General features: G+C 35.6%; 1 protein-coding gene across 1 annotated transcript; it reads left to right on the forward strand.

Moving 5' to 3' along the window:
* The first annotated feature begins 255 nt into the window (after positions 1-255).
* On the forward strand, positions 256-6,286 carry LOC121375562 (ER membrane protein complex subunit 7-like). Its single transcript, XM_041503070.1, has 4 exons — positions 256-440; positions 3,587-3,845; positions 4,476-4,556; positions 5,341-6,286. The coding sequence occupies exons 1-4, from the start codon at positions 262-264 to the stop codon at positions 5,479-5,481; spliced, it is 660 nt and encodes a 219-aa protein (XP_041359004.1). The 5' UTR covers positions 256-261; the 3' UTR covers positions 5,482-6,286.
* The last annotated feature ends 7,155 nt before the right edge of the window (positions 6,287-13,441 follow it).

Consider the following 13,441-nt stretch of genomic DNA (forward strand, 5'->3'; position numbering starts at 1 on the left):
AAATTTTATTGGAGGTAGCCTATAGCAAATTTGTCAGTGAAATACATTGTTGCTGATTATGTTGAGGTAACTGGAACATACAAATGTACACAAACTAAAACTAGTTGTACTAACGAGTCGACAATTCGGAAATACCAATTTCTAGCACACCCGAGGCAATCGGTTCTCACAAATCGTGTATTTCTTACGCTACAGCGGAAGTGCGAGAGACAATTTTTACATCATACCATGTTATATTTCCGTTTCCGTTTTGAACAGAAAATGTTGAAGTTTATCATTTTATTGTTTTGTGGGCATAATTTTGTCTCGGGGTCAGAACTAGTAGATTCGGGGAATTTCAAAATAGAAGGGAAGGTTGAAATTACTACGGCGCGTGATAAGAATTGGATTTCAAACACTAAAATTCTTGTTGATGGAGGGCAGTATGTTGGTCATTTAAAGTGAGCCCTTTGTGATATTCGTCACATTTTCATGTTTGTTTTATTTACTTATTATTTGGAGGAGATGTCTTTTTAGGAAAGAGTTTCTTCAGTTTCCCCCGTCGTGATTTGTTTTGTTTAAATGTAATAATGGAATGAATGTATTGAAAAGACGGGGTGGAATAGACCAAAAAGTCTATACAAACTGAGTGGCATAGGGCTGCTATCTCGGGTCGATATTGGTAGAAATTACTGACGGACATTTGGTCTGGCAAACTACATATTCTGCCAACCCAAATTTAAGTCTATAGAATCGGACATGATTAGGGGTGCAACGATACGGTCAAAACTGTATTGCGATATATAAGAAACCGCGAAAATGGAAAAACAGCGAAGTGCGATTCTTATTTGTTGGTTTATTACTTTGAAGATGATAGCCATAGCCGTATTCCAACATAAATGAATAATGTATAATAATGTGTAAGTAACAAAACATTTATTTGTAATTATTGTTAACTTGTTATTTTTATTTGACTTTTAACACCTTGTGTTTAGAAGTTAGAACCAAGTATAATCGACCTATCACTTCGTATGCCAACAAGTAAGCTGACTACGCTTGACATGATTGTTACATTTACTGTCATCAGCAATTAAAAAAAAGATACATGGAAAAAATAGCATGTAAAAATCGCGATACGCAAAACTGTATTGTGGTTTGTATCGAGCTGATCAGTTATCGCGATATACTGGTTTATCGTAGCAGCACTAGACATGATTATATAATTAGCCAATTTATATACAAAAATGAAAGAAACAGATTAAAAGGTCAACATATGATATTCAGGGCACACTATTTCATGCGAACTTTCGTTCTGTTCACGAGTATTGTAATTTCGAGACCCTATGATTTGACTAGGTTTTAGTGTTTAATTACTTACTTAAAGTAGTAACTGGTTTAACGTGTCCATATACCACTAGGGTTTTAAACACGCCTATCCCGAGTCCAGCCTCCAATATGATCGGGGGTTTGACTTGGGACAGGGATAACCTAACAAATAGGGTCAATTTAGAAATTATGAATATTAATGCCAAAAATATAAAAAAGGGGAAAATTGGGGTTAATAAGTTTTGGCTGCGCCCTTAAAGAAAAATATTAACATTCCTAACCTATATAAATTATTAATATAATATAATTTCAGTGCAAATTTAGATGGGCTGGTCTAAAATTAATAATAATTATTAAACAATATTCATTAAGGTCATGTGAGGTTAAGAGGAAAGGGGCTGCCAATCATATTTTAAACATTGGTGTGACCAGGTGAGGGTCGGTAGGGAGGGGAGGCCGGCCCTAAACAAAACCTAAGGCCGAACCGCCTACGCCTGTACCCCAAAGAATACCCTAACTCCCGGCATCCCAGCACCCCCACCCCCCACCGTGTCCAACCGCAGTTCAGTCCAATCCTGGCAGCCTACTAGTTGTTTAGGAAGTTATTATAACTTCCCAAACAGGTGTCACTTGAAGAGTGACGCCAAAGGGTTATAAGAGTTTAATTGCTGGTGCCACTAGGGGAGTGGCGCAAAAAATCCAGCGATGGTTAATTTAGTATTACGTTTTGGGTGCCAAGCCTGTCAGAAGGAGAGAGGTGAACCCAGCTGATCCATGGAAAAACAGGCGACCCCTCAGTTGTCCTCTAAAACAACACGATTTGGATTAAGTCATTAGTGTTTAGACTAATTTTTTAGATACTTGATGCACAGCAAACCAGTATAGACAACGTTATAATGCAATAGTTGTAACTTGCGACCAGTCATTTGGAACATCACTGTAGTACAGAAGTACCATTGATAAAGTGAAAGTAACTTCACCGCCAAATGAGAAAAGGAATCTGGGAGGTGTATCTATTTTGTTTCAGTACTGGGGCTGATATTTAGTCCTTTTACAATATTGTTAACTTTAGCAAGCATTAAAGAAACTGTTTTATAAAATGTTTTCTTTTGTATTTTATTAAAACTTTATGTGGAAGCTAAAATTTATGTATTTAAAATACAATTTCAACATAACTTTGAGGTAACTGATTGGGTAACCCACAGAATACACAAATATAAAATTTCACGTAACCGAACAATTGGTTACCTAGGTAAAAACCATGTGAATATTGTCCCCTGGATACTAATAATAAAAGTACAATTTAAGTTCTATATAGTATGGATTTTTGAATTTGTTCACTATTTGTTTATAGAGGTGACGTAAAAAAAAACCCTACTTAACAGTGTTTCCTCTAGGGGCTGTTCGTCGGTGTGTCACCATTGAATAAAGGACTTGCCGATCAGTATAATTTTTTTTAATGCACAAGCTATTTGTCATCAATATATTCAACAAATAAGTACATTGTTCAAGCCCAATAGCCAGTGGTGGGTGGAGTGGGGGGATAAAGGACTATAATGATTTACAAGTATTCTGATCGTGTCCAAGATAACAGTAAAGACATTGACAATAGCAATAGTTTATTAAATAAAGTTTGTTGTGCTTAACGACACCACTAGAACATATTGATTAATTAATCATCGGCTATTGGATGTCAAACTTTTTCCATTAGCAGCAAGGGATCTTTTATATGTAGTTTCCCACGGACAGAAAAGTGCATACCACACGTTGACTGATAAATCAATAAAATTTGAAATATTCTGGTAAAGACAAAGTTTTTCACATTTCTATCAGATAGATAAATGACAAAATTCAACTGACATCCCAAAAGTATTTAACAGAACAATCTATTCAAAACACACCTGCAACATAATTTGAACCTAAACAAGATGCAGTGTCCGGAATGTTGCGCTTGTGCAGTTCCGATCTCCGAAGTCATCTGTTGTCAATGTGGTATAATATTGTTGTGAATTTCGTAATTGTTTTGAACCGTTTGTTTGAATGATTTAGAATTCTGGCATTACTGATGTGGAGTCTCGGTTTTGGTGCAAATTTTTTTTGTTTTTTAAATTAGTCTGCCAGAAAGACTGATCGTCAATCGGACTGGTAGTTGCTTTTTTTTTTTACTCATCAGTCAGAATTGTTATTCGCATTTGGCGAGCAGGCAAGCACTTTCTGCACCCATGATACCTGTAATTTGTTACATGCACAGTAATATTGCATTTCTTTATTTTTATTTTAGGAATGATGGATCATTTGTCATTCATGGTTTGCCATCAGGATCATTTATTGTTGATGTCACAAATCCATCGTACTTGTTCGAATCTGCCAGGGTTGACATCACGTCCAAGGGAAAGATCCGTGCAAGACGTGTCAACCATTTACAGCCAAATTTGGTGAAAACTTTGCCGTATCCTTTAGAGATCCGCGACCGAGGCAAAGCTACATACTTCCAGCCACGAGAACAATGGAGGGTTCAAGATTTCCTCTTTAACCCAATGGTAACAATTTGAACCTGCTTTCAGTAAAAAAAAGAAAAACATTCTTTACTGTCTAGCTGGTGCCTATTATTATATCCATTTTCCAGCTGTGTGGGGGATTCCACTTTAATATTAAAATAATTAGTAATAGTGACTCAAGCATTATGTTCAGGGCTACCTCTGGCACTTGCCAAATTCGACAATTGCAAATTTTAAAAACAATCTTCAAATTTTATTTTAATTTGGCGAAATAATTTCAAGTATTAATTGATATTTTGGTACAAAATAACTGGGTTTCTGTAAGTTTAATAGATAAATTGGCGAAATTTTCTGCTAACCCAGAGCTAGTCCTGTAATGTTACTTTGTGCTTTAACCCAATTAACATTGTTGTTGAGTTTTTTTCCAAGGGATTTTTTTTTTCTCATTGCTTTAAGCAAGATTTTAGCTGATTGTGTAAATTAGAAACTGCAAAGATTTTAGGTTGAAAACGTGACAATAAAATTATGTAATGTGGTGCAAACAAATCACAGGCCTAAGAATATGAGGCAGATGGTCACTAAGGGTTTTGTTTGGTTCTCAGAATTGTTGAAGCTATATTATAGCTGTATGTACATAGCACTTGTTAAATTGTTGCACTGCTCTACTTGTAGGTGTTGACAATGGTGTTGCCATTACTTCTGATCATGGTTTTACCCAAAATGATGAACGCTGCTGACCCTGAGACACAAAAGGTTTGAGAATTTTATTATTACTTGTATATGTACCTGTTAAAATAAATTCTCATTTAACTTGTTTTTGTGCTTTTAAAACAGCAGTCATGTGACATTTTAGTAACATCATTAATGCCAAACACAACTTCTACTACCATGTGAATTAACAGTACCCTGTATGAGTGTGTTTTCTCTATTATACATGTAAGTTATCATCAGCTTATATGTTTCATTACATTTTAGGGATCAGTGTTCGAAATAAGCACTTGTCCATTTGTCTCAACAAGTGAAAATCTGCTAGGACAGGCAAAATGTTATGGCAATGGTTGTCCAGTCGACAAGTGAAAATGTTTAGTGCAGTTTCATTTTAAGCTGTCAAAACTGTTGTCCTTGCACTTGAATAAAACAAACCACTTATTTGGACAAGTGAAAATATTGGCAGACAAATAAATTTCTATATGTACTTGTCCGGTGGCTTATTTTTATCGCTGTAGATGCGAGTTGAATACAATTGTTTTGATTTGGTTACTTACTGGTTACACAAATATAATTCATTAAACAACTTCCCAGAATTTTAAAATATTTTAATAATTGCCATACATGTATTTGAAATGTGGCTAAAACAAAATTCTTGCATGTTTAAAACCAGAATTTGGGGGTTTTTTATTTTATTTTTTAAACTAGATTAATTATGAATATTACAGCCTAAATGATTTCTTTATTCACTAATTAGCTTATGGTAGGAGAGTCATTTTGTTCGACAGAATTCGTGTATTAAACAATGTTTTTACTATGTTTTTAACAGGAGATGCAGTCCCAGATGAGTGCATTCAGTACGAAGCCGAACATGCCGGACATGTCCGAGATGTTTACAAACATCTTTGGAGGCGGGGGGTCGGCCAAAAAGTCCATAAAGAGCAAACCGAGTTCCAGGAAAAAAACATAATGTTCAAATCTATTTAAAAAAACATCTTAATGGTGTGCTTCTAGTAACTCTACGAACACTAATTTTACTTTTCAGCCCAAATCAGTTTACAGTTTTTAAAGTAAAGGTTCTTGACAGGTTAAATAATAAATATGTTATGGTTTTTAAAGAAAAAGGTTTTTGAAAATAAGTATTGAAAGCCAACAGAAATGCTATTTGTTGTGAAAAATGTGTTGAATACAATGCAAAGCAGTGAAGAAAAGCTGCTTGTTTTTAGCTTATTTTAAACACAACTTGTAACATGGGTGGCATTTTAGAAAAAACACACAGAATTTCAATTCTCATTCACAGTTGATAAATAAAAGGGAAATTTGAAAACAAAAATGCTTCCCATAAAACATTAACATGTTGCCAGAAATATGCTTTTTCCTTTAAAAAAAAATATAAAATGTAATTGGATATTTATTTTCTAATCCAACTGGCCTCAAACAAATGCATATTGTGACTTGCTTTGAACACTGCTTGATATGTATTTTCGATCATTAAGGTTATAACATTAGTCCACTCCGACCAAGTCTACATGTAGCTCGGGTATTCACCAAAGTCACCAGTTGTTAATTTTAAAAACAGTTGGCAAATTAATAATTTCATGTAATTATTAATATTTTGTAGAATAATAATTGTGACTTTTTACCGTTTTTGAAGTTCAGTAAGTAATATGGCAAAACTTTCTGCTTGCCCAGAACTAGCCCTTGCAATCTAATTAAAATTAGCTCCACTATTACATGTGGATGTAACAGCAACCAGTTGAAGCTCATGTCCACCAATCAAAACCTTACTTGTAGAATCATGCCAGTGATTTGAAAATAATTTGAAAACATTTCGAATTATCCTGAGGGTATACGATATGTTTCATGTGAATTACGAATGCCTTATTTAGACCAGTAGAACTAATTTTAATCAGATTGCTAACAACACTGCGTAGTCTCCAATGTCCAGGTAACATTTTGTCTGTAAATAATAATTTAAATATTGACCAATCACACTTCGCCTTTTATAATGATATTTGGGAGCATACAAATTCTACAAATATCGGGCGAGTCTATTTTAGTGGCCGCAGTACAGTGAACCATACCAATACGTACAGGATGAGTTATCAGTCTTCAAATTTACATTAAAAATTATTTATTTATTAAAAAAACAACCTAAATCAGTCTTCAGTTTTACATTACAAATTATTTATTTTATAAAATAAAACATGTTTTAAGGCATTTGTAATTCACACGAAACATGTAGTATACCCTCAGGATAATTTGGAATGTTTTCAAATTATTTTTTAAATCACTGGCATGATTCTGCAAGTAAGGTTTTGATTGGTGGACATGAGCTCCAACTGGCTGCTGTTAGATCCACATGTAATAGTGGAGCTAATTTTAATTAGATTGTAGCCCTTGGACCTGTAAATAACCGTATGTACAAACAAAATGTTATTAGCAAAGAAATTGAGGTATGACAACCAAAACTGGTAATGACCAAGGTTGTGGTTTCACAAAAACAAGATTTAATGTTTAAAAAATCCAAAAAGAAAGTAATTGTATTTATTTAAATTATATAACTTTATATACTGGTAACTACTGTTAAAAGCAAGCCCCTCTACCCCCCCCCCCCCCCCCCCCCCCCCCCCCCCCCCCCCCCTCAAAAAAAGAGTAAATAAAATAAAGCAATGAAACGAGCAAAATTAATAAAAGCAAAAAGAGTAAAGGGTATCTTCCAGATGCAAGCATCAGTGCTTACACAGAGGTAATTTGCAGCTTTTTATCAGATTTGTTTTGGTGTTAAATAATGTTTACAAAGTAAACTGGATTTGATTTGAAAAACTGAAAAATCAACCTCTTATTTATAGTTTAGATGTTTCACTTCATCTTTTTTTTTCTCCAAAATGGGCACACTTGAAATTCAGTTTGGTGATTGTAATTTTTGGGGGCTGTTTCAGAATTACTTGTGTTTCTTGAGAGTAATTGTTGCATCTGACTGGTTGTCATTGGATATTATCATGGTTACAACTGTGCAGCTGTTACAATATTTGACATGTTGGGGTGACTTGTGTGGTAGTTACAGTGCTTGTCTGTTGGTTATGATACTTTGTGTTATCAGAGTGACTTATGCTTATGAGACTTGACATGTTGCCAAGATGATGATAGTTGTGATGTTAGGGTAACCTGGTCCCTTGCTTTAGAGTCCAGACTCAATCTCTAATGACGTCACACACATACAATTTGTATGGCGTTGTCATGACATTACTATCTCAGACTCTTTATTAGAATCTTGAGTCTAGACTCTTAAAGTTTTATAAGCACCAGGCCTGACTCGGGTGCTTCATGCGATTTTAAAGTTAGCGAACAAAATATTTTAAAATTGTTTATTTTACTTGTGTACTTGCACACCTTTTCCATGCAATTTTGAAAATACGTTAAGATCACAGTGATACCAGTTTTGTTACTTCTGAAACAAGATACAAGCATGACATCAGCAGTTTCTATGGATGTTATTTATTAGTGATTGGTGTGCAAGCAGGAATCACATGATTCATGTTTTAATGTAAACAGATATTCCAACACAGGGCTCGAAATAGAGGCCTTTGAAAAGCAGACCAGGGGCCCAATTCACAAAAGTCTCTTAGGCTCTGCTAGACAACAAAGCATCCTCTTTGTAAGTCTTTTAGCATTGCACTGCGAGATCACAGAGTTACGAGAGTTTAGTGAATTAGGCCCATATTTTTAGACCTATCGTGTGAAATTGAAATTGACCTGCTTAAAACCTTCAAGAGACGGATGTATGTACATTGTACACTCATCTCATCTATTTAGCTCGAGATTATTTTATTTTCCCACTGCCCCCTTTCCTTTTACTCCTTTGGATTCCACTTCGTTTCCTCCCAATCTGGCAACTCCTTTATCTTTCAACTTCTTTTGCTGTCCACCTCCACATCCCAGTCCTTGTCTCTCCAACCGCGACAGGTGCTTGTCTCTTGTGGCTATCTGTGCCACACACCTGTCATTCACTTTCTGGCATTGTTAAGAGGCACTTATAACCACCTACTATTCTCCTCTACTACTGCTATTTAGCTCAAGATTCTGTTATGTTTTAATTCGATAATGCTCTAAAATAGATCAGAGGTTATACAGTTTCACACCTATTCCCAAACAGTGGCTTCATATTTCTTGCTGACAATCTTCTGTTCTTGCCGGACATATTTCTTTTGAGAGAGACAGAGTACATTAACATGCCCCAACACACAACAATATGGTAACCAAACTACTCCCCCCCCCCCCCCCCCCCTTTTTCTTTTCGTTTTTTTTTTGCTTTTGTTTTTTGAAGGGTGTAGTGCCGAGCGGCCGCCCTCCTTTAATTTCCACCCAGCGAGAACACTGATGCCCCTATACCACTATGGTTTCGGTGATGTCTGTCACGGGCCAGGTCTCTGGATAGCCAGTGGTCTGGTCCAGGACAGAATTTCTTTTGACCTGCTATTATTTAAAAAATAATAACAGCAGGCCATATTTTACTTCCTGTTTCGAGCCCTGTTATATTATATAGTGTGCTGGTTTCTCTTTGTGATTAAACTGAAAATATGTTGAGTGTATTAAAAGAAGTGTATTATAACAAAACATTTTCTATGTTCGTGTAAGATGCTAGTTATTTTTTAAAACCGTTTTATTTGATTTCTCTGGTTTTGGAACATGTTTTCATTTGACGTAGATGTGAGATATTTGGCATGCATTGGTGTACCTGTATATATGAAGTCATTTGAAATCATTGTGCAATATCATTGTTATTAATCATTATTGATGAGCACACTGTAAAAAAAAAAAATCTTTTTCACTGATTGTATTATTTGTGTCTATGACTGAATGGTTGATATTTGCTGTAACTGCCCAATATTAAGCTTCTATAACATACATAAAAATATCTTATTTACTATTATTTGGGTGAATAACAGACTTGTTGATCTATGCTGCAGCTGTTTAATATTAAAATTGTAATATCTAGTTTACTATGGATGATATGTTCAAGTATTGATAAATCGAAAAGAATATTGAGCAATTAAATTTAAGAAAGTAAAATTCACTTGGTAGTAGAAATATGTTTATATAAATGGACGGAACCACATTTTAAGTAAATGTAAGTCTTTTAATATGTAAACAGATTGCCAGCTGAATGAAATACTTTCACTATCAGCAAAAATCACTAGATTAATATAATTTAAAATTGAACATGTCATGGTTAAAAGTACATATACATTGTATTTGTATTCTGAAAAGAAATGATGGTATGATGGTGTATAGTGCTGGAGTGTTTTGTTTCTCCATGATAGGGAATGACCAAAACCTACATTTGTTGCAATCACACCTTTAATTCAACGATAAATTAAGTAGAAGGTGTCAATACTTAAAAGCAAGAAATGCTACTGTTGTATTGGCTTTGTCAGTTACTAATTAATTATTAAAATAATACGATTTTTTAATACTAAAATCATTTATCTCATGGCCATTATCAAATCACACAGTTAAAGTTTGCTTTGTTTTAACAACACCACTAGATCATATTGATTTATTAATTAGCGAATATTGGACATCAAGCATAATTTTGACTCGTAGGTAGTCTTCACATCCACTTTATTGATGCATCAGCCCGAAGAGTGTTGTAAGACGTCAGTTTCTTAAGGAAATTAAATTCATTTGGTACATGTAGTTCCAAGTTATATAATCAGGATCATTCTTTACTTGCTAAGATTAAGTGTGTTTGAACCAGCCTATTGACCTGGTATTGATTCCAAGTGGTAGACCCTATTATCAAATCGGTAACTCTGTTTTTAAATTGACGAGTTTGGGGTTTTAACAAAGTTGAGTTACATTTCTTGTTGCAGCAAATTTTAGTCTTGTGTTCTTGTTGGAATGTTTGTTGAAATAATTTATGTTTTTCTGCACATGATTCTCTTGAATATACTTTTATATAATTCTGTATGTTGTAATGTAATATATTGTATACATATTTGGATTATTCCATGTGGTTTTGTTATTTGTCTACATAGATATGGTTTCAAATGAGCAGTATTCAAAACAATCTTTTTATTAAATAAATTTATTTGTGATAAACAGGCATATGTGTAGGAAAATGTTGTCTATACTGCAGCGAGAGAAGTTTCTAGGGGGGGGGGGGGATCAGTGAAGTTTCTAGGAGGTTCATGTAATGCTTCCTTGGAATCTTTTTTTAAAAGAAGATTCACTTGGAGCAAGGGGTGTTGACCCTTAATTCCTACACACACACACACACACGCACACACACACACACCCTCTGCACCCTCTGCACATGTGCCGGTTTGATTTGATTGATGTATGGATTTAATCAAACTACAACATTACCATATAGAATCTGATTGACAGTCATTAATACATTCAAGCACATATCACTGTACAGTGTGGATTTAAATGAATGAATGTTTAACGACACCCCAGCACAAACATACACATCGAATATTGTGTGTCACAAAAGGGAACTGTATGAAAATATTATTTATATAATTGTGTAAAACCACAGTGAGGTGGATTCAAAGGCCGTTTTGGCAACGTATATGGTCTTTTTCCACGAATTACTGCCACATGCTTCGTTTAAAGGCCAAGCCACTCTGGTAGTATAGCAAGTGTGCTAATAAAGACTTCCCCATGATTTGTCCAGCCAGTATGTCGCTCAGTGTTAGCACTAGCCTGGCGTGTGATGGGGGACAGGATCAATCGCTCTCACTGTCTCAGTAGAGTCGTGTGTAAATTACTGTCCTGTCTGCTGGGAAAATGTCTTTTGCTGCTTTATCGCTAACCATAAGCGTGCGCGAAGAGGCAACTGCCGCCTCAGTGCTGAAGTAAATCCTAAAATGCGGGGTAAAACTAGAGATATTCGGACAAATAAGCTGGCTTGAAACCTTTTTTCCATGTTTTTTCATCATTCTACCCACAATATTAAGTAGTCGCAGGTCCGCCAGTTTTTATTTTTGGACTTTAAAATGTCTTATAATGCTAATATGGAAACCTGATGATAGAACAACCATAAAATTGAGCCCCTTCCCACTTTGAAAATCTGTCCTACGGGCCTGAGTTGTAGTCCATATAAAAATGCTTTGCGATTCGTTTGCAACCGGTTTGGCGGTAATGCTAAATATGAATAAATGTTGGTTTCCAGATTCAGGGTTTTGTATGTCTTTGTTGCTAACAGACGGTTTTGTGTCTATCAACTGGTCCGGACGGACGTAGTAAGTGTGTTTTTTACTACGTAAAGGGAAGTAACTCGCCGTGCACGTTAAGAAAAGTATTGCCTTAATGTGTCCCATGTACTATCAACCAAATGACAAAATAACCATGTACGCAGAAATTTATATTCATTTTCCTGCATTCTGGGAAGTAAATTTGTCACATCGTCGGACTTGTTTTTTTACACATCCACGGACGGACTATGGGGGGGGGGGGGGGTGCATACGCACCCCTCGCACCCCCCTCCCTTCGCTTACGGGCCTGTTGGTACAAATAATCGTATTCCCTTCCACTACCCACGATAAGGGTGTATATGACGTGAGTGTAGTAACGTCTTATACAATACGTTAAAAGGAAATTATTACCTCATATATACGGTATCTTAAAGGGACATTCCTGAGTTTGCTGCACTTTTTAAGATGTTATCGACTAACAGATTGTAATTACATATCAAATATATTTTTCTGCATAAAATATTAGTGACTGTATATTAAACGTGTTTCTGATCGTTCTAATATTTGTACTAAGTTAAATTTCGTTTTATTTCCTAAAAGCGATTTTTTCGTACGTACGAAATTATTTGAAGACAAAATCCAGTTTGGGGTTCATACAAATATTAAGACGACCAGAAACATTGACATACAGACACTGATATTCTAAGCAATTTTTTTTAAAATTTAATATGCATCTTACAATGCAGCAAACGTCCCTTTAAGGACCGACTCCGAATGTTTTTTTTTAAATTTATTAATACAAATACATCTAGCACATTTTTTTTGCACATAGATTGTCTGGTATTTACCGTTATTGTAACAAGTTTCCGACTAACGGAGCTTTTTTATTTTAAACAAAATTACATTAAGAGAAATGTTATTGGATCGGTATAAAACTTGCAAATGAAGGTGTGTGTGTGTGTGTGTGTGTGTGTGTGTATTTTGTCATGGGCAACAATCTGCATGGGCTATTTCTCGTTCCTGCTAGTGCACCACGACTGGTATATCAAAGTCCGTAGTATGTGCTATTCTATCTATGGGATAGTGTATATAAAAGATCCCTGCTACTAATGGAACAATGTAGCGTTTTTCCTCTCTAACACTATATGTCACAGGTAACAACTGTTTGGTATCCAATAGCCGACGATTAATAAATCAATGTCGTTAAAAACAAACTAACTTTTCTCATATAGACACTACAGTACAGGGCCGTAGCTAGGATTTTTTGTTGGGGGTGGGGGGTGAGGGGGGTGGTGGTGGTGGGGCAACCGAGTAGTTAATAGTCTAAAACTCTTTAAACGGTTAAGAAGAGAAGTTTCTATAATATTTTTGCACCCACACCACCCACCACTTAGCTACGGCCCTGCAGTACATAATACGCTACTGCTGTATCAGTCATGGGCATTATTAGTACTGACTGGTTGCGATGGGGGAAATCCTGAATCCAGCGATCCTGTAAATTATCTGTAGCAACCATCGCACCCCGGAAGAGCGCTCTAGCATATTTTGTAACGATCATCAATATATGAGAGAGAGAGAGAGAGAGAGAGAGAGAGAGAGAGAGAGAGAGAGAGAGAGAGAGAGAGAGAGAGAGAGAGAGAGAGAGAGAGAGAGAGAGAGAGAGAGAAATCGACAGACATACAGAGATGGGACATGAAGGGGAGGGAGATGTGGCGAAGATGAACC

Source organism: Gigantopelta aegis, chromosome 6 (genome assembly GCF_016097555.1).
Source record: "Gigantopelta aegis isolate Gae_Host chromosome 6, Gae_host_genome, whole genome shotgun sequence".
Lineage (NCBI taxonomy): Eukaryota > Metazoa > Mollusca > Gastropoda > Neomphalida > Peltospiridae > Gigantopelta > Gigantopelta aegis.